The 22849-nt window shown below is 43.0% G+C and overlaps 1 protein-coding gene across 2 annotated transcripts in view; it reads right to left on the bottom strand.

The window, feature by feature from the left end:
* The window catches only part of ZSWIM8 (zinc finger SWIM-type containing 8), a 158874-nt gene that overhangs the window by 51141 nt on the left and 84884 nt on the right, over window positions 1–22849 (bottom strand). For both annotated transcript variants that reach the window (XM_073560052.1, XM_073560051.1), the window contains exons 7-13: window positions 17108–17228; window positions 15991–16192; window positions 11622–11797; window positions 10469–11516; window positions 8028–8159; window positions 7446–7625; window positions 5162–5345 (exon numbers count right to left, since the gene is read on the bottom strand). In XM_073560052.1, coding sequence (XP_073416153.1) covers window positions 5162–5345; window positions 7446–7625; window positions 8028–8159; window positions 10469–11516; window positions 11622–11797; window positions 15991–16192; window positions 17108–17228 — 2043 coding nt within the window. The remainder of the gene's footprint in view (window positions 1–5161; window positions 5346–7445; window positions 7626–8027; window positions 8160–10468; window positions 11517–11621; window positions 11798–15990; window positions 16193–17107; window positions 17229–22849) is intronic.

The raw sequence follows: 22849 nt of genomic DNA, 5'->3' as shown, positions 1-22849 counted from the left end.
TATGACTGTAGGTACTGTGTTCTTTTCTTTGTAGGCCTCATCCCATTTTCGGTAAACAGTAGAATGATGTGCTTTACCAGAAAAAAAACTATCTTGGTCTCATCATCTGTCCACAAGACACTTTCCCAGAAGGACGTTGGCTTATTCGCATACATTGTGTCAAACTGCAGTCTCCATTTTTTATTTCTCTGTGTCAGCAGTGAGGTCCTCCTGTGTCTCCTACCATACCGTTTCATTTCATTCAAATATCAAGGGATAGTTTGCGCTGACACTGATGCACCCTGAGCCTGCAGGAAGCTTGAATTTCTTTGGAATTAGTTTGGGGCTGCTTATCCACCATCTGGACTATCCTGCATTGCAAACTTTCATCAAGTTTTCTATGCCATCCATGTCCAGAAAGTTTATCTACAGTTCCATGGGTTGTAAACTTCTTAAATATGCTGCACACCATGAATAACGGAACATCAAGGTTTCTGAAGATGATAACCTTGAGATTGTTGATATTTTTCAACAATTTTGGTTTTCAAGTCCTCAGACAGTTCTCTTCTCTCTGTTCTCCATGCTTAGTGCGGCACACACAATGCAAAGATTGAGTTAACTTCTCCCCTTTTTATCTGGTTTTTGGTGTGATTTTCATATTGCCAACATCTATTACTTGCCACTGGAGAGTTTGAACGAGCATCACATGCTCAAAACACAGTTGTTTACCTGTGATTGGTAACTGAAAAAAGGTTAAAAGTGCGGCATACAAATAAAATCCAGCCTACCTTCAGTCAAAACGGTGCTTCGGTAATAAAGGGTCCTGGGCGCTGGAGCAGGAAGACGTGATCTGACCAAGCACCAGTGATCACACAAGATCGTGCCGACACGTAGGACGCCGCTGACAGTGTCGGAGTGTGGAGGGGGCGAGGGGCCAATCGCCAACGCATTTCGAAGGTGCACGGACCTTCTTCGTCAGAGGATTTTATTTGTATGCCGCACTTTTAACCTTTTTTCAGTTACCAATCACTGGTAACAGACAATCTTTTATCTGTACAGCAGCAGCTTCAGCGCGGTGCGCTATTTGCTATACTTTGTAACTATTATTATTGCCAGTTATTTGCACAGTAACGGCTTGAGCACCTGCAGCTTTAGTAGGTACTGCTGGGAGCGCCAGTGTATTGTGATTATATTTACAGTTGTTTAGCCACAATTTTGGAAATGTGCCAACAATTTAGTCTGGCTTTGGAGTTTTATGTGAAACTAGGTCTAATTTGCCTTATTTTCCTGAGTTTTTTGTGCTGTTCCAATACACACAAAAGAAATAAACATGTATAACAAAACGTGTAATTACAATAATTTTCTGGAAGACACTTTCGGCCATGACTGTATATATAAATTCTTATATATTAATGCATTTTTTGCCCCATCCCCCAAATCTGTGTGTTTTAAACTACAGAGATTTGTAATGCATGTGGCCGATTGGCGGTCATTTAGCACCCTCATTCGGATTGTCTAAATGGAGTCCTAAATACACAACTTTTGGAGACTCAGATACCACTGTACCTCATAACAGAGGACAAAACTGTCAGTGTGAAATCACTTAATGGGGTTGACAGACTTAAAAGGAAGCTGCATTTTCAAGTAACTTTTGCAAAAAAGCTGTCATTTGTGAGTTTGTGGAATAACACTAAATCGAGCCATTTTATGACTTGTATCTTGCATTGTCACCAATTTAACACTATGTAGTCTGTATCTCTTAATGTGCAGTTACCTCTGAGCTGGTGCTAAGAGCTTCTATGATGTCTTCCATATATAGTACATCACACAAAGAGATGGATATATGCTCTTTAATCCGTTTTTAGTACACAGAGAGAAGCAGGAGCACGGGAGAAAGGATACAGCAGTCTTGTGCAGTGTAGAAGGAAATAAAGCTCTGGGCTGGGTAAAAGACTTGTTAGAAAGCTCAGCACGATTTCTGTGTGTCTTTAGGCTAAGTGCACACGTACCGGAACTCTCAAGGAAATTACCGCGAGAATTCCGGAATTCCATTCCGTGGAAAAATCGCATTTTAAATTCCCGCGACTTTCCCGCGGAAAAACTAGCATTTTGCAAGCGTATTTAGCTTGCAGAATGCTAGCGTTTTCCAAGCGATCTGTAGCATCGCTTGGAGAACTGATTGACAGGTTGGTCACACTCGTCAAACATAGTGTTTGACGAGTGTGACCAACTTTTTACTATTGAGGCTGCCTATGCGGCATCAGTAGTAAAAGATAGAATGTAAAAAAAAATAAAAAAATGGTGTTATTCTTACCCTCCGACGTCCCGCGCATCCGTTCCCAGTAATCCTTTGCAAAAATGCCCGCGATGACGTCCGTTCTCGCGGGATCGCGATGTCTCGCGGTAATTCGCGATGACGTCGCGCGAATGACCGCGAGACTTCGCGATCCCGCGAGACTGGACGCCATCGCGGGCATTTTCGCAAAGGACTACTGGGAACGGGAGCGTGGAGAGAAGCGGGAAGGCTGCGCGGGACGTCGGAGGGTGAGAATAACAATATTTTTTATTTTTAAATTCTTTTTTTTTACAGGGATATGGTACCCAAAGCCCGGAGGACAGTCTCCTCTCCTCCGGACCGTGGGTACCATCCGCAATTGTTCTGCTTACTTTCCGCATGGTGTGCACAGCCACATGCGGGAAGTAAGCGGAACAATGCATTCCTATGGGTGCGGGATCGCCGCGATTCCGCAAATTAATGAGCATGCTGCGGTTTTTACCGCGAAGCGATTCCGCCGCGGTAATAACCGCAGCATTAGCACAGCATTGCGGAATCCCATAGGAATGCATGAGATGCTTATTTTTCGCGGCAAAATCGCGCGATTAAAACCGCCGCGGAAACGCGAAAAAAACGCCACGTGTGAACTCAGCCTTATAAATTTCCTCCCTCTGCTCCTCTCTCCTCGCTGCACAGAATACAATAGGAGGGTAACCCAACACCTCACTGAGCTAGTAGCCCGTCTTGTATTGAGCAAGACAGAGATCAACTGTTTTTTTCAGGGTGAATGATAAACCAGAGCATAAGATCTGGAAACAGGGTAAAAGTGGCTAATGAGAAAGAGCGGAAAAAAGTACATTTTGATGACAATATATACTACAAAGTGTTTTTATATTCACCCACACTACTGATTTAGGTAAGGTTTCTAAGAAGATGTCATCAATATGAGATTGGTGGGGGTCTGTCAAATGGCACCCCCATGGATTAGATCAGTGGTCCCCAACCTTTTTTGCACCAGGGACCGGTTTCAAGCAAGACCATTCTTCCATGTCCCGGCAGGGCGGGGATGGAGGTGTGGCAGGGGCGGGGGTTTGGTCATAAGGGGGCGGGGCTATGGACACGGTTGTAGTGTAGCAGTGCATACTTATAATTAAATAACATTCATAATGTGACTCAACTCACCATAGGTTTTGAATGAGTGCTCCATCACCCCCTTCTCCCCATCATTCCCTTCTCCCCATCATTGCCTTCACCCCATCACTGCTGTCTCCCCATCATTGCCTTCACCCCATCACTGCTGTCTCCCCATCATTGCCTTCACCCCATCACTCCCTTCTCCCCATCTTTGCCTTCACCCCATCACTCCCTTCTCCCCATCATTGCCTTCACCCCATCACTGCCGTCTCTCCATCACTCCCCTCATGGCTTTCTCCTCATGTCCCCATCTCCTCCAGGGCCAGGCTACACAATCACAGACCAACACACACACACACACACACACACACACACACACACACACACACACACACACACACATTATATATACATACACACAGACACCACCTCTCTCCTCTCACCTGTCGCAGCATCGCCCGCGCTTCCTCGCTCTGACACAGCAGCGACCGCGCTCTCCTCTCTGTGTCAGTCAGAGACAGGAAGCGCGGGCGGCGGGCAGGAAGCTGGACGGGTCCTTACAGCTCCGCTCCTGCTATTCCCTCTTGCAGGCAGCGGAGCTGCTTGGATCGCTCCCTGGCCGCCGCTAAGAACTGCTGCGCGCTGCCCCAGCCCCCGCTACGCCACTGACCGCCCCTGGCTCCCCTTGTGTCCGCGGACCGGCAAGGGCACTGCAGCGGCCCGGTGCTGGGCCGCAGACCGGCGGTTGGGGACCCCTGGATTAGATTATATCTGCTTCAGAAAGCTGCAGGGTACTGCGCTTTATCGTCCATGTTCACTAAATAATGTACAAGGCTGCTGTGTTCTGCTGCACACAATACTCATAACCGGCAGATGCCGAACTGGGTTTCAACTCATTGGTGGGGTTGCCAAGTATTGGACCGCCACCATTTTCATACCGATAAAATGGATGGGTTATCAATCGTGAAAGGGAATCTGTCACTAGGATTGTTCCTTCTAAGCCATCTATATGGGCATGCAGGTTACAGGAAGGTGAATAAAATGATACCTTGATTTTTGTAATCTGATGTCTTATTCCAGAGAAATCTATGTTTTTCTTATACGTAAATGACCTTTTCCAGGCTATGGGAAGGACGCTGCCCAGAATATAACTGTTTCCAGAGCTTATTTACATGAAAAGGCAGTTACCAGTGTGAGACTAGTAACTAACACAGAACAGGAGAAATTAAATTTGTCATCTTGCAAACATATTTTTGCATATCTCATAGCTTTGCTGTATTGCAACAATATTGCAACTCAGTCTCCCTTTGAGCTGGAAACTGAACCTGAGTGTAACCTACAGATGTGTCAGGTATAATGACACACAATTCTGCAGTGAGGTCAGAGAGCGGCAATCACACACCACACTGGTAACCATTACACATCACACTGGTAACTCCCCCTCATGTATAACAAGCTCTGGAGGCAGAGTTATCTCCAGGCAGCGCCTCCCCACAGCCTGGAAGAGGTCATTTATATAAAGTGATAAAAGATGACTTAACAACAACAACACATCTGATATGAGACACACAGGTATCGCTCTCCTCAGCAGTCTATAACCTGTATGCCCATATTAATAAATATGGTGATAGATTCCCTTTAAATCCAAGACAATACCAATAATGCAATTTCCTGGTTAATTTTTTAGGGTCCACCAATTATTCACCTACAATCTGTAGCCCATGGCAGTGTAACAATATAACAGCAATCGGTAAATAACTAAAATCTTTGTACCTGGTGTACAAAGGACATCAAAAATAAAACTGGCCAGCATAAGAGGAAGTACAGGCCGGTAGTCGCACAGCGTGCCATCTCGTAGATCCTTAGCTCGTCCACGAATAGTGTTCATTTCATTACAGTCTAAAGGAATCTTCTTCAAAAGAGAGACAATCTCAGATTCTTGGTAAGCCAATTTCACCTATACCGAAAAAAAGTAAGTGGTTAATTGTAATATAATGCAATCATGGGAATGAAACACTACTTACGTTATAAATGGCGATTAATGTAACATTGTAATGAGAATAAAACTTAAAAAGAACTTTCAGTTCATGACAATCAGTCACAGAATCAAAGCCCAGCCTATATTTTGGATGTCCCCCTTGTGCCCAGTAAACAGCTATGACCTATCAAGGCAGGGACTTCACAAGATCTCTAAAAGGCATCCTGGGGTAGCGGTCACCAAAGCGTTAGCAGCAGAACCTTTAGTTCAACACTTGGAAAACACTTTCTTATATTCTCAAGTCACCCAAATATATTAAGAAAAGCTTATATACCGTAATTGGCTCCCGAACTGGTGCAGTTCCAGCAGTGTTGATGTCAGGTGTCCCAGGGATCATGTTATGTCATTTTATTTCTGCTGCCAATCAGCAGCCAATTTCTGGCTGCAACGCTCCTGTGACATAACAACACTAGAAAGGTGCTGATGTGGGAGGGGAGTATAAGCTTTTGTTTATTTTACTTAGGGAACATGGGTATTTAGTGGACAACCCCTTTAAGCCATGTAACTTGCAAGGTGGGGGCTCCATGGATTTTTCCAGCATATACTACAGATGCTTACCGTAATTAGATTCAGATCTCTGGGATTTGAAGGTTAAGTCTTCATCTAGAATTTTTTTGTCACATTTCTTAAACCAGTATTCCTTGGACCAGTTCTGTAAGGTACTGATCAATGCATACTGCAATCACCTCACACACATTCTATTTATTTTTTTTTATTAAGAGATGTTTTACGCAGTTGTCCAACCATCGCAATTCGGTTGCTGGGAAAGTCCCTCAGATCCTTACAATTGTCTATAATACTTGCTTTGAACACTTTGACTTGAAAAATAAAGATTTACCTGCTTTCCTAAATAACCCACCCTCTGACAGGTGCCACTGTCATGAGAATCAATATTCTTCACAAGTCTGTGGTTTTTATGGTAAGGCTGTACTAATTAATAGGTCATGGAATCAGATGTTTCTTTATACAATGGATGTATTAACTAAGAGCCATGATTCCGTAATGCAACATTTTAACACTATTGTGCACGAGACCTCTCAATATCAGTAACATTCTACCATCCAAGTTGCATTTTCTTACAACGTTTACACTAGGCAAGGATTTCATAAAAAGTAGTTATCAGCCTAAACACAATCCCTGGCTTATCAACAGCTGTTTTATAATGTATATATCACAGTCATTCAGACATGTATACATGCTATACTGGGTCCGCATGAACTCCGTTCCATGTTTGCCCGGCACGTGTAGGTACAATGTTCAGCTACACACAGCTTCGTATTATAAGCAATAATCGTTTTTCCATATATTATATTAAATATATATAACAAGCACCAAACCAGCCCTACCGTCACCTACTGTACCCTTACCCATCCCTTGTAGATTGTGAGCCCTCACGGGCAGGGTCTTCGTGCCTTCTGTACCAGTCTTGACTTGTATTGTTTAAGATTACTGTACTTGTATTTATTATGTATACCCCTCCTCACATGTAAAGCGCCATGGAATAAATGGCGCTATAATAATAAATAATATATCTTTCATCTTGTGTAAAGAAACACTAATGTGCCTCATCATATCTGCTGGTAGGAAGTGTAAATGTGTATCAAATTGATACAATGAGTAAAGATCGTATATTTTATAAACAAAAATTATTATAATTAGAAAGAATAAATGACAGAATTAAAGGTCAAAAATTACCCTGAAAAGTTTTGTCTTATTTATCTTATGTAAAAGGTCAAAATCATATAAAGGCTTGTATGCTGCATAAAGAGGACATTTACATGACATTTGCTTTTTCAGCATTAATCACAGTAGTCTATCAATATAGAACGGGTTATGAGGATTTTCCTTCCTTAAATATCCCTTTATAGCAATCAGCAGAGTATAGCCTTCCATTGATTGCAGACACAACCGGTGGCTGGAGGGACTATAGGGTAATTGCAGGAACTTAGCCCTATTTCTATAGCCAACCGATTTGCTTATTTCCTGACCATTGTTTGACCATTGGGACACACTGGTTACCTCTAATGCCTTGGTGGAAGCTGGGGGTCTCTGAAGCTCCAGGGCAAACATTCCAATACAGAAGGCCAGGTTGTGGTACTCCTGCCGCTCGCTCAGCACAGTTAAGAGGAAAGCTGCTTTGGACAATGTGTTTGTTGCTATCCACGTCTGCTTACTAGTAGATACTTTGTTCTTTTTACCCTGTTAAATAAAATAAAAATTTAACAAAATTGGTTTTCTTGTTCCAATACTTTTAGGTAAGCACCAATTTAATTTTCTGCCTGAACATGTGACTCTTAGAAACAAATATGAAGACCTCTAGGAATAGAAATGATACAAGAAATTGCCAAAAATTTCAGTCACTTGAGCATATGAGTGACCCCATCTCAAATGAGGTTCTGAAATAGACACAAATGGAGACCTGCTCAAATCACACAGTTGAAAGAATATTCTATCCTAAGATATTATGGCATATAATAAGGAAATGCTTTAACGTTCTGATTACAGGGGCTCTACTTATCCTAGTAATATCCCGCCATTTCTTTCTGATGGCAAAACTTATTTTATAAGTAATTAGATATCAGACGTTTCAGTGTTTCTCACCTTGGTTGGGGGCTGCTCAACTTTGAGGTCCGGTGGATTAGCCAAAAGATCCTGTGCTAGTTCCACTGTAAGACGGCAAGCTTCAGTACTGTACCCATGAGCATACAGAGCCTCAGCACAAGCAAACAATACCTGGAAGAAAATGATAAAAAGATTTAGTTAGCTTAATTTAATTAAGAAATACCGTAATTATATTTCAAGAAGTTTGATTCATCCGGTTTCCATACAATGAAAAGAGTTCAACAAGTGGAGAAAACAGGAATGCCCTGCCTGTGTTTATGGGGTGGTTCTTAACGAATACACAGAATGATATTCCCCCTACTAAAGTAAAGCACAATGGGTTAATTTGTGTTAGTTTATTGGCTTTTTAACTACTTCCGAACTACCCATAGACTATAAACCTTCAGATTGTTCACGCTCTACTTTGCAGTGACTTTGTAAAGAATCAATGCGTGACACAGCAGTTGGCTGTCAGACACAACCAGACTCCATATAGAGAAGGCAGAGTCGGCAAATTACAGACTCTGCATTTCCAATCATGGTATACACAGCATATACAGTGCCTGGAAAAAAGAGGGGGAGAAGCCAGCGCTGCTTGTGGTCAGAACGTAATACATAAAGTGTGAAAACACACATTGGTTTCTATCTGTATTCAAAAATGAGACATTTAGCAAAAAATTGATCAATTGTTTGAGCTACCCCGCCACGTCAAGGCAGTCTCGTATGGGGAGTCCTACTCTACGTTTTTTATGTTCGCTGTGCCATTGCGGCCTCCTAAATGTATAAAAGCAAGACCTCATTACATGCACACTGTACCTCAAGCATTTCAAAATCGTTCCTATGGCACCAGAGGACAAGCGCACATAAAGGTTAGCCAGGTCCATGCAGACATTTCAGGTCCAACCTCCACACTGCCTGACCAGCACCACAGATAAAGGACGATCCAGGCCCAGATACAGGTGCGTAATCAAATAAAGCCTAGGGCAGGGCAGGGCCGCTGTTAATGTGAACAGCAGCCTAGATCAATCACTAAGAAAACAGAAAGAATAGCGTATTTTTTGCTAAATGTCTCATTTTTGAATACAGATTGAAACCTATGTGTGTTTTCACACTTCTCGTATTACGTTCTGACCACAAGCAGCGCTGGCTTCTCCCCCTCTTTTTTCTTGATATTGGTTTTGTGGCTGACCACCACTGTAGCCGTGCGCGCTGGGTCATGTACGCCATTCTTTCTGTTTTCTCAGTGATTGATCTAGGCTGCTGTTCACATTAAACGGCAGCCCTGCCCTGCCCTAGGCTTTATTTGATTACGCACCTGTATCTGGGCCTGGATCGTCCTTTATCATGTGGTGCTGGACAGGCAGTGTGGAGGTTGGACCTGAAATGTCTGCATGGACCTGGCTAATCTTTATCTGCGCTTGTCCTCTCTGGTGCCATAGGAGCGATTCTGAAATGCTTGAGGTACAGTGTGCATGTAATGAGGTCTTGCTTTTATACATTTAGGAGGCCGTAATGGCACAGCGAATATAAAAAACGTAGAGTAGGACTCCCCATACGAGACTGCCTTGACGTGGGGGGGTAGCTCAAACAATTGATCAATTTTTTGCTAAATGTCTCATTTTTGAATACAGATTGAAACCTATGTGTGTTTTCACACTTCTTGTATTACGTTCTGACCACAAGCAGCGCTGGCTTCTCCCCCTCTTTTTTCTTGATATTGGTTTTGTGGCTGACCACCACTGTAGCCGTGCGCGCTGGGTCATGTACGCCATTCTTTCTGTTTTCTCAGTGATTGATCTAGGCTGCTGTTCACATTAAACGGCAGCCCTGCCCTGCCCTAGGCTTTATTTGATTACGCACCTGTATCTGGGCCTGGATCGTCCTTTATCATGTGGTGCTGGACAGGCAGTGTGGAGGTTGGACCTGAAATGTCTGCATGGACCTGGCTAATCTTTATCTGCGCTTGTCCTCTCTGGTGCCATAGGAGCGATTCTGAAATGCTTGAGGTACAGTGTGCATGTAATGAGGTCTTGCTTTTATACATTTAGGAGGCCGTAATGGCACAGCGAATATAAAAAACGTAGAGTAGGACTCCCCATACGAGACTGCCTTGACGTGGCGGGGTAGCTCAAACAATTGATCAATTTTTTGCTAAATGTCTCATTTTTGAATACAGATTGAAACCTATGTGTGTTTTCACACTTCTTGTATTACGTTCTGACCACAAGCAGCGCTGGCTTCTCCCCCTCTTTTTTCTTGATAGTGCCTGGAAAAAGTATTCATATTCTGTGAACTTCTCCACTTTTTTTTTTACGTCATACCACAAACAAATGTTTGCTTTTTTTAATGGGATGGGACATATTTGTTAAGTGTGAAGGAAATGATACATGGTTTTCTAAATTTCTAAATAACATTCTAAACAATGTTTAACATTTTATCACCTCCATTCTGTTCTCCTGGTCCAAAGGTTTTATTCCTGAAAATATATCCAGTTCTTCTGTTCCTTCTTCTGCTTTCTCCTCTTCATTTTTAGCTGCCTCTTGTGGGTTTAAGTAGTAGGCTTGATAGTCATCATCTTCCTCTCCCTTTTCACGGCTCTTGGCTTCCTCTGCTACTTTGCTGTCTCCTTCACCCCCACCTATTGCTCCAACCTCTGCTACCACAGCATCCGTCTTTTGGACTTTTCCCTCGTCATCATCTGCAGCAACTTGATCACCTTCTCCACTGCCACTAGCAGCAGATGACTCTACCAGTGCACCAACCTCGGGTTTCGAAATGGCTGTACTGACAACAGAAGATTCTAGGTTTTCGGAGTAGTAAACTCCTCCCTCGTCCTCAAAGGTATCCCTGTATCTTCTACTGAGAGGTGATTCAATAAAGCTGAAAGTATTACTGGCTTCAGCTCCAAGTGCCATGCTACTATCATCAAGACTCATCTCAGCCATGTCTGGTTCTAGAGAGCTATCTTCACTACTCATCCTACGCTTGCCACTGTGCTTGTTGGCCAGACATTTACTTGCTGGTATCTTCGTTTTGTTGACTGTAGATTTATAAATCGCTTTCTCACCTCCCTCTGTAGAAAGTCTCCTCAGAACTCTTTGAGGCACTTCAGATGCCACTTTCCTTTTGCCCACAAGTTCCTTAGGACGTACAGACATTTCCTGCGAAGAAGGACGTGATCGATCACCAAAAAGCAGGCAGCTTTCATGGCCTTGTGCACGTCCACCTTCACAGACAGCCTCAGAGCACTGCAAGCGGCAGGTTCTCTGTTGAAAAGCTTTAACCCAACAGAACGAGTTCTTCTTGTCAGTGCTGCAATAAGTGATTCCTGAAATGGGGTACGCCTCTTCCCAATTGAAGTAGCATGCTTCTACTGCTGGTTTAAAGCCTTGGAAGAGTTTGTCTAAAGACTTTTTATGCTGGCCCCTCTTGACATTCTCAATGACTTTTAGCTGCCACTGACGTAACTGAGCGCAGAGGTCCCGTCGTCTGTAATATATCAAATGTGCAAAACCAAAAGAAAAGAAAAAAATGAATTATATTAAGTAATGAAACCTGTAAGAAAGACAGACACACTGTGTAAGGGCCAATTACCTATGAGGGCTAATTGTAGGATCTAAAACGGCCAATCTCCACAGGACGACCATCTCATCACACATACTAGCACATGCATGAGCAGCAACCTCTGACTGCCCGTTACTGCGACCTGTATGTCCACTAGCACTGCTGTGAGATGCTGATGTCCGCACATTGTACCACCAACCAGTTATCTGCAAATACAAACCAGAGCTAGGTTAGCTAACAGAAATATAAATCAGAACGCACTTTCTGCACAGTCACCTACATCCAACCTCTTTGTAACCTCCTAAGCATCTACCTACTATTTAAGAGGTTGTTTTTGTGCAAAAAATCTTGGTCCCTGGCTTCAATTTATTAAAAATAAACTTTTTAACTCCCCCTGCCCGGGTCCAGTGACGAGTCTCCGCCAATGCTCCTGGTGTCTGATATTGGCTGCAGTGCTAATGTCATGTCAAGAGCAAACCAGCCAATTATTTACCTTAGCAGTTCTACTTGTGTAGATGGACATGACGTCAGCGCTGCAGCCAATAACAGATGCCAGGAGCAGTAGAAGACACTCAGCTGTGCACCCAGGGTATGATCAGTTAAGAGTGCTTTGGGGTTTTTGTTTTAGTAACAAACTGCACCTGGGGACCAAGATTTTCTGAAATGGGACAACCTCTTTAATATATTGCAATTTGAATTTGCAGCCATTAGGCTCTTACCCCTTATTTAACACAATAAAGCGGGAACTCTTTACAGGGAAGCAACTTTTCTGCGGTCAACAGAAAATTTAGTAAGCAAGGCATTAGACCTTAAAAAAATATCACGTATATGCTTATTTATATTTTTGGATACAACTAACTGTACAGTGGTATTCTAGTACCCTTGTGAAAATGATACACTAATTGCCACTGAAATATTTCACATGAAGGCCACTGGCTGTATTGCTGCAAATATCCCAATGTAGATTGGACTGGACGTTTCCATGATAAATCAAATTTACTCAAAGTGCACCAACTATCTCCCTCATAAATAGATTGAAAACCACCAGTAAATTCATAAACCGTCCACACACAAAAAAAAAAAAAAAAAATTAAAAATTTTCTGGGGGTGCATTTTCTGGGGGTGTGGTTAGAGTTCAGCAGAAAAAAATGGAATGTATAGTGCAGAATCACTAACAGCCAGTCTACTGATGAGCTGAAACTGGGGCATTGTGCAGCAGTAGGGAGAGGAGATGCAGTCACTACTCAGTCACATCAAGTCTTATACTCTTATCATAAATGGATCTGTAGTCACTATTCTGCTGCCATATCATGCCTTATACTCCCCCATCCAGAGCTGAAATCACTATTCTGGTGTTACACCATGTCTTAAGGGGGTTTTACACATAGAGATATCGCTAACAATATCGCTAAAGCATCACTGATTTGGTGACGCAGCAGCAATATCGCTAGCGATAGCTCTATGTGTGATACTTACCTCCAACTGGCTCCCCCGCTGTCCATCGCTGATCGCGCGAGATTGCGCAGCTCCATTTCTCATCGGGCGCTTCCTGCTGGCGCAGACGAGCGACGCGTGGAGGCGGGAGGAGGTCAGGATCGCCGCGTCTGAAATGTAAGTAACGACCGCTGTATCGCTGCTGCATCGCTGTGAGATCTGCCTGTGTGGCAGCTCACTAGCGACCATTTAGCGATGCACCAGCGATCCTGACCACGTCATATCGTGGTCGGGATCGCTGGTGCATTGCTAAATGTAAAGGGGCCTTTATACTCCAGTCATCTGCAGAGCTGCACGCACTATTCTTCTCTTATATCTTATTCACATCTTGTGCTACAGTCACTATTTTGACGTTTCAGCAAGTATTTTACTCCAGCCACTATTCGGCATCACATCATTTCTTTGACTCCAGTCACTAACAGAACTGCAGTTACTATTCTTGCTGTTGCATCGTGTCATGTACTTCAGTCACATTCAGAGCTGCAGTCACTATTCTACCATTATATAAGGCTTAGTGTCCCGTTTCACTATAAACGACGCACCAGCGATCCCGACAACGATATGACCTGGTCAGGATCGCTGGTGCCTTGCTACATGATCGCTGGTGAGCTCACAAACAGGCAGACTCACCAGCGATCAGGACCAGCAAGGACGCTGGTAACCAGGGTAAATAGCAGGTAACTAAGCGCATGCGTCCCTTAGTTACCCGCTGTGTACCCTGAATACCAGCGTGCTTGCGCTGGGAGCTGGTATCCAAGGTAAACAGCGGTAGCATGCGCGGCGCTTAGTTACCCGCTGTTTACCTTGGATACCAGCTTCCAGCGCGAGCACGCAGGTATCCAAGGTACACAGCGGTTAACTAAGGGACGCGCGCGCTTAGTTACCAGCTATTTACCTTGGATACCAGCTCCCAGTGTCTGCTTACAGCGCTGGGAGCTCGCTGATCGTTGGTCTCCCTCTGCCACACGCAGCGTTGCATACTGGCCAGCGGGAGACCAACGATCAAAAAATGGCCCAGGACGTTCATGCACGATCAGCGATACCCGGCGGGGAGGCCGGTCGCTGATGCGTGCCATACACAGCGAGATCGCTGACACGTCAGAAAATTGGTGACGCATCAGTGATCTCGTTAGCGATCTCGCTTAGTGTGAAGTACCCCTTATACTCCAGTCACATCCAATGCTGCAGTAATAACTTGTATATAGAACTACACTTATTATTATTATTATTATTATTTATATAGCACCATTGATTCCATGGTGCTGTACATGAGAAGGGGTTACATACAAATTACAGATATCACTTACGGTAGAGAAACTAACAAAAACAGACTGATACAGAGGGGAGAGGATCCTGCCCTTTTGGGCATTATTTACACAAGATGGAGGGGAAGGAGACAGTAGGTTGGGAGGTCACGGCAGCTCTGGTGATGGTGAGGCGGTAGCTCCGGTAATGGTGAGGAGGCAGCGGGGTCATTGCAGGCTTTCTTGAAGAGGTGGGTTTTCAGATTCCGTCTGAAGGATCCGAATGTGGCTGATAGTCGGACGTGATGGGGTAAAGATTTCCAGAGGATGGGAGATATTCGGGAGAAGCCTTGGAGGAAATTAGGTGATGAGCGTGTAAGTGTGGAGGAGAGAAGGAGGTCTTGGGAGGACTGGAGATCACGTGAGGTAAGATATCGGGAGATTAGTTCAGAGACATATGGGGGAGACAGGTTATGGATGGCTTTGTAGGCAAGTATTAGTAATTTGAACGGGTCACGCTAAGGGAATGGGAGCCAGTGAAGAGATGTGCAGAGGGGAGAAGCGGAGAAGTAGCGAGGAGAGAGATGAATTAGGTTTGCAGAGTTAAGGATGGACTGGAGAGGTGCGAGAGTGGTAGCAGGAGGCCACAGAAAAAAATATTGCAGTAGTCGAGATGGGTGATGATGAGGGCATGCACAAGTATTTTAGTAGATTGAGTGTTGAGGAAAGGACAGATTCTGGAAATATTTTTCAGATAGAGGTGTCAGGAGGTGGAAACAGCTTGGATATGCGGTTTGAAGAACAAGGCAGAGTCAAGCGTTACTCCAAGGCAGCGAACTTCCGATATGGGGGAACGTAAGATTTAATTTATTGTGATAGAAAAATCAGGTAAGGAAGATCTGTGAGATGGAGGGAAGATAAGTTTGTATTTGTGCACATTGAGTTTGAGGAAACGAGAGGAGAATTTATCTATTCTTTTTGTTCATTTTTTTTGTGATTCTTAGGCAGTGTTGAGGGCATCAAATGGAGGCATGGTTTGTAAAAGGGGCTTTGGTTTATGTCTGTAAAAATGTGGGGATGTGAACCTTTTGATACCTACCAGCATCCCCGTTTGTTTACATTACTAGGCCAGCGCAAGGTCATGCATGTGTCAAGCCGCAATCATGATTTTGCAACAGGCACACTAATCAGTAGAGGAGCAGGGGATGCCAGCAGGAAGCAGGAGGTTTGCAAGCCTCTGTTCCGGTGGACATGGACGACATCTTGACCAGTGTCCTGCAAATCTTTTTGGTCAACTCTAATACTTACCCTACTGGACCCTCACCACTCCCTTGTACCACTACTGATTTTCCCTTACAGTCTTCAGGCTTCCACTTTGGATGTTGGTGGTAACGTTAGATGGCAGTTTCTGCCAATTAGCAGCTGCCAATTGTCTGCAGTGGTTACATTCCTATTGAGCCAGAACAAACAGTCTCCTGTCTCTTTCTAACAGTTTCGACACATGACTGCTGCAGTCAGTCAGCAGACATAGCTCCTCTGTACCGATTTTCGCGTATTTCATCAAATTTGCAGGAACTATTTAGGCTATGTTCAGACATTGCAGATTTTTTTTTAATAAATTGACTCCCTCCACAGAGAATTTACTAAGTCATAACCCATACCTGCTCATAAGTCAAACACTGTTCAGTGAGGATCTCCAGTAAGGGCGCTGCATTCGTATCTCGTCTCTTGAACATCTCCCGAACAATAGACAGAAGATTCCATATACCTTCTGGTTCCCTTCCTCTTAAAGGGCGCAGGAGACAGGCCCATTCTGCTGCCGCAGGAGGCTCAGTAGATGACAGATACATAGAATTTACATCACTGCAGAGGTAGAAAAGAGCAGAGGAAAGACAATCATTGTTACGCCATATTAAACGGAGTAAATGAGTAAAATTGCAAAGTGCTTTTAAAAAAAAAAAACAAATCTGCAATGTCCTTATTAAAAAAAATAAACCCAGATGGAAAAAAAAAAAAAAAGAATATACCCTACAGCATAGGGGTGGCACCAGCACGGTTTACAGTCACCACTCTGTGCATAGAGAGCGGCGGCTGTAACTGTGAAACAGGAACTGATAGTTGGCCTTAATGGTGATCCTGCTGTCAGTCAATACCAGGGCATGGTCACAGTCACCAAAGTCTATGCACAGAGAGGCGATTGAAACCGTGCCGGCGCCACCTCGATGACTGGAAGTCGAATGACACTGAAGGGAACAAAGTTCATTTCCTTCCAGCAGAGGAGATCTTGGTGCAGATGCCACATGGTATCATAATGATTTTAACCTGCAGATCAACACCATTACCTGCAGGTTAATAGTGTTATTTTACATGACAGGTTCCCTTTAACCCCTTCACCCCAAAGCCTGTTTTCACCTTCCTGACCTGATGTTTGGCATCTACAAACTTGTAATGACATGGCGAATCATAATGGCAGGTTACTTTTAACATTTAGTGAACATGGTAAAAACTAAATAAAAAATAATTGTGGAATTGCACTTTTTTGCAATTTTGCCACATACTAATTTTTTTTTTTTTACAGTTTTCCAGTACAAGATATGATAAAAAGCAAAAAACGGAAACTCAAAAACAAATACCCCTGGTCCTTAAGAGATCAATCATTCAGAAGCATTATGATGCTAAATATTGTATAGTTTTTGGATTTACGCGTAATCCAAGCACAATAAACATGATACTGTACTAATGTATCAGATCTTCCAATCAACTAAACAATGAAGTTACCTAAAAACAACAGGAGAGGGGCCACAGAACTTATGGAGAGTCTTTTTTATGTTATCACTCAAAGTGGATTCATCCAGGTACCAAGTGCTCTGGTCAGAGGCAGAGGGTCCTGCTGTGGGGTCTGGAACAAAAAGTCGACAATGAGCTCATCACTTAACAAGCTTACAAGTAAAGCCCCCGTCACACATAGCGATCGCTGTGTGTGACACTGACCAGTGACCGGCCCCCCTGCCGGTTATCGCTGATCGTCCTGGAATAGCCAGGACATTTTTTTGATCGCTGGTCTCCTGCTGGCCAGCACGCATCGCTGCGTGTGACAGGCGGGAGACCAGCGATCAGTGCGCTGGTAACTAAGGTAAATGCAGGGTTTCTAAGCACCGGGCGGTGCTTAGAAACCCGATGTGTACCTTAGTTACCAGCGCGCTGATGCAGGGAGTTGGTAACCAAGGTACACATTGGGTTTCTAAGTGACGCACGCCCCTTAGAAACCCGATGTGTACCTTAGTTACCAGCTCCCTGCATCAGCGCGCTGGTAACTAAAGTACACAGCAATACCGCGCTTGGCGTCGCTGGTGCTGATCGCTGGTGAAGCTGTCTGTTTGACAGCTCACCATCATCATGTAGCGACTCAACAGCGATCCTGACACATTAATATCCTTGTCGGGATCGCTGGTGAGTCGCTATGTGTGACGGGGCCCTTAGTCATTGACTGATATTCTGGAATATAAATTGGTAATTTAATACATGGAATGCATCTCTCTGTTTGTTTCCAAACCTACTAATGACTATTTCCACCATATCTCCTTACAAAGATCCTTATAATACACATGTATAAAGTTGCAATAATATTATATCCAAACTGTGAAAACCACAGTATGCAATAAAACATTTCTATATTTTTCAGCAAACATACGATAGGCAAATTTTATTTTATTCAGTTGAAAGTGGAAATTATGATTTAGGAGGATGGCTTTACACCACACGATTTACATCACTAAACAATCACTGATCGGTTACTTGTTTGCAGGTCGGTGATCGTTTAACCCCTTTACCACCAAGGGTGGTTTGCATGTTAATGATCAGGCCAATTTTTACAATTCTGACCAGTGTCCCTTTATGAGGTAACTCTGGAACGCTTCCATGGATCCCGGTGGTTCTGACATTGTTTTCTTGTGACATATTGCACTTTATGTTAGTGGTAAAATTTCTTTAATATGACTTGCGTTTATTTGTGGAAAAAAGTGGAAATTTGGAGAAAATTTTGAAAATTTCGCAATTTTCCAACTTTGAATTTTCATGCCCTTAAATCACAGATATATCGCCCAAAATACTAAATGAGTAACATTTCCCACATGTTTACTCTACATCAGCACAATTTTGGAACCAAAATTTTCTTTGTTAGAAAGTTATAAGGGTTAAAAGTTGACCAGCGATTTCTCATTTTTACAATACCATTTTTTTTGAATGTTTAAAAAAAGAAATGAACATTTAACTTTTTTTCACAAAAAAATTACTTCAAATCCAATTTTTTTTTATTTTACCAAGGGTAACAGGAGAAACTGGACCCCAAAAGTTGTTGCACAATTTATCCTGAGTACGCTGATACCCCATATATGCAGGTAAACCACAGTTTGGCCGCATGGCAGAGCTCGGAAGGGAAGAAGCGTCATTTGACTTTTCAATGCAAAATTGGTTGGAATTGAGATCGGACACCATGTCGCGTTTGGAGAGCCCCTGATGTACCAAAACAGTGGAAACCCCCACAAGTAACCCCATTTTGGAAAGTAGACCCCCTAAGGAACTTATCTAGATGTGTGGTGAGCACTTTGAACCCCAAAGTGTGTCACAGAAGTTTATAATGTAGACATGGAAAAATAAAAAAATCATTCTTTTAACAAAAATGATCTTTTCGCCCCCAATATTTTACTTTCACTAGGGTAACAGGAGAAATGGGACCCCAAAAGTTGTTGTGCAATTTGTCTTGAGTACGCTGATACCCCATATGTGGGAGTAAACCACTGTTTGGACGAATGACAGAGCTCAGAAGGGAACGAGCACCGTTTGACATTTTCAACGCAGAATTGGCTGGAATTGAGATCAAACACATGCCGCGTTTGGAGAACCCCTGATGTGCCTAAATAGTGGAAAAAAAAACAATTCTAAAACCAACCTTAGCCCTAACACACTCCTAACCCTAATCACAACCCTAACCCTTAATGGGAAAATGGAAATAAATACATTTTTTTAATTTTATTATTCCCTAACTAAGGGGATAATAAAGGGGGGTATGATTTACTATTTATAGCGGGTTTTTAAGTTTGGCAGCAGTCACACTAAAAGACACTTTTTATTGCAAAAAAATAGTTTTTGCATCACCACATTTTGAGAGCTAAAATTTTTCCATATTTTGTCCCACAGAGTCATGTGAGGTGTTTTTTGCGGGACGAGTTGCCGTTTTTATTGGTACATGACATTTTATTGATCGCTTCTTATTCCGATTTTTGTGAGGCAGAATGAACAAAAACCAGCATTTCACAAATTTCTTTGGGGTGGGCCCTTTATACCATTCCGCGTGTGGTAAAATTGATAAAGCAGTCTTATTCTTTGGGTTAGTACGAGTACAGCGATATGGCGGCTTGTATTTTGCGGGACAAGATGACGTTTTCAGCGGTACCACATTTATTTATATGTCTTTTTGTTTGGCAGTATGATGATAAAGCATTTTTTTTTGCCTTTTTTTAAAGGTGTTCACTAAAGGGGTTAACTAGTGGGACAGTTTTCTAGGTCGGGTCATTATGGACACGGCGATACTAAATATGTATACTTTGATTTTGTTAATTAAAATATTTATATATTGATGGAATATTGATTTTTTTTTATATACCGTATATATTTACAATTATTTAAAAAAAAAAATTTATTTCATTCTTACTTTTACACTTTGTCCCACTATGGGACACATTTTGTGCAGGCTGATTGCTTATATGGCACGCATATCTGCATGCCATATAAGGCCTCTTTCACACAAAGAGAAAGAGAAAGAGAGAGAGAGAGAGAGACAGAGAGAGAGACAGAGAGAGAGAGAGAGATTGGCGGATCTTGACTGATTGTCAAAAACGGAAGTGTGAAAGAGGCCTAAGCTGTCAGCGCTGCACTCTGTGCACACTGGCCTCAGAGACGTCCTGACATGCACTGCGCATGACAGGAAGTCTCTCAGCTCTGTTAACCCAGCTCAGAACGCTGCGATCATGTGTGATCGCAGTGTTCCGGGGATTAAAATAACAGGAGCGGTCTGTGACCACTCCTGGCATTTAGTGCCGAGTGTCAGCTGTGAGAATCAGTTGACACCCGACCGAGATCAGCCGCGCTCCCCTCTGAGCATGGCTGATCGCACATGATGTACTATTCCGTCCATGGGATTTAAGTCCTAGGTCACATGGACGGAATATTACGTCTAATGCAGAGAGGGGTTAATATCCTGTTTAGAGAGGGAAACCTCATTTAACATGTGTGCAGAACTATCTATAATAGATCATTTTGTGCGCATAGGCTGCCATTGTTCTCATCAGCACAGGTCCTGTACACACACGATGATGTGCTGCTGAGAACTATAATCTTTAACCCTTTAGTGGCCGGGCCAAATATTTAAACTCTGACCAGTGTCACTTTATGTGGTAATAACTCTGAAATGCTTCAAGATAGCCCAATGATTTTCAAATTGATTTCTTTGTGACATTGTAATTTATTATAAAGGTAAATTTATGTTGATATTTTCTGCATTTATTTATAAAAACATCAGATATTAAAACTGATACAATTTAAAAACAGCACCCCTCAACATATTTAAAATTGCTTTCAGTTAGTTTATTAACCCTTCAGGTTCTTTTCAGGAATTAATGCAAAGTGACATGACCGGAATGAAGAAGTTTATTTTTACCATCTAAATGTTGATAATTACTTAACAGGTCACTGTAGCCAGCAAACTCTAAAGGGGGCTTTACACATAGCGATATCGCAAGCAATATCGCTAAAGCGTCACCGATTTTGTGACGCAGCAGCGATATTGCTAGCGATATCGCTATGTGTGATACTTACCTCCGACCGGCTCCCTGCTGTCTGTCGCTGATCGCGCAGCTCCATTTCTCGTCGGGCGCTTCCTGCTGGCGCCGACGAGCGACGCGTGGACGCGGACGGGAGGACGTCAGGATCGCCGCGTCTGAAAGGTAAGTAACGACCGCTGCTGCATCGCTGTGAGATCTGCCTGTGTGGCAGCTCACTAGCGACTATTTAGCGATGCACCAGCAATCCTGACCGGGTCGTATCGTGGTCGGGATCGCTGGTGCATCGCTAAATGTAAAGGGGTCTTAAGGCTGTTATTTAGCTATGAATTGCCATGGCCAACCTCAGGACCACACAATCAAGATCTCAAGGTGCCAATAGGGTTAAAAAGGGAGCTGCCACACTTTAACCATCTAGATACTGTAGTCACTATTGACAGCAGCATTTAAGAGGTTAAACAACTATAGTCGATAAACACTGATCGTGGCTGAGATGGCAAATTGTCAGCTATAGAGTAATGTTAATAGCTGCTATACACACGTGGTCAAAAATGTTGGTACCCCTCGATTAATGACAGAAAAATCCACAATGGTGACAGAAATAACTTGAATCTAACAAAACCAAAAAATCAAAAATCTATGAAAATGAACAAATGAATGTTAGAGTTTGCTTTTCAACCATGTTTACAAAGAATTTTTAAAAAATAAACTCATGAAATAGGCCTGGACAGAAATGATTATATTCTTAACTTAATATTTTGTTGCACAACCTTTTGAGGCAATCACTGCAATCAAACCATTCCTGTAACTGTCAATGAGATTTCTGCACCTCTCGATAGGAATTTTGTCTCGTGTTTGTAGGTTGCCTTTTCCAGACAGCAAGTTTCAGCTCTTTCCCGATGCTCAATAGGATTTAGGTCAGGGCTCATAGAAGACCACTTCAGAATAGTCCAATGTTTTCCTCTTAGCCATTCTTGGGTGTTTTTAACTGTGTGTTTTAGGTCATTATCCTGTTGCAAAGACCCGTGACCTTCGACTGAGACCAAGCTTTCTGACACCGGGCAGCACATTTCTCTCTAGAATCCCGTGATATAGTCTTGAGATTTCATTGTACCCTGCACAGATTCTAGACACCCTGTGCCAGATGCAGCAAAGCAGCCCCAGAACATAACAGAGCCTACTCCATGTTTCACAGTAGGGACAGTGTTCCATTCTTGATATGCTTCAATTTTCCATCTGTGAACATAGAGTTGATGTGCCTTGCCAAAAAGTTCCATTTTTGTCTCATCTGTCTATAGGAAAGAAGCTCCCAGTTTTGTGGCTTGTCAACATGTAGTTTGACAAATTCCAGTCTGGTGTCTCTATGATTTTTTTTCAACAATGGTGTCCTCCTTGGTCGTCTCCCATGAAGTCCACTTTTGCTCATATGACGACGGATGGTGCCATCTGACACTGATGTTCCTTGAGCTTGAAGTTCATCTTTAATCTGTTTAGAAGTTATTCTAGGCTCTTTTGTTACCATTCGTATTATCCGTCTCTTTGATTTGTCATCAATTTTCCTCCTGCGGCCATGTCCAGGGAGGTTGACTGCAGTCCCATAGAGCTTAACCACTTCCCGACCTGTGACGCCACGTAGGCGTCATGAAAGTCGGTGCCAATCCGACCTGTGATGCCTATGTGGCGT

The sequence above is a fragment of the Dendrobates tinctorius genome, unplaced genomic scaffold (genome assembly GCF_039654945.1).
Source record: "Dendrobates tinctorius isolate UK_male_01 unplaced genomic scaffold, ASM3965494v1 ptg000292l, whole genome shotgun sequence".
Taxonomy (NCBI): domain Eukaryota; kingdom Metazoa; phylum Chordata; class Amphibia; order Anura; family Dendrobatidae; genus Dendrobates; species Dendrobates tinctorius.
The sequence above is the reverse complement of the archived record's forward strand: the minus strand, read 5'-3'. Positions and strand labels throughout refer to the sequence as shown.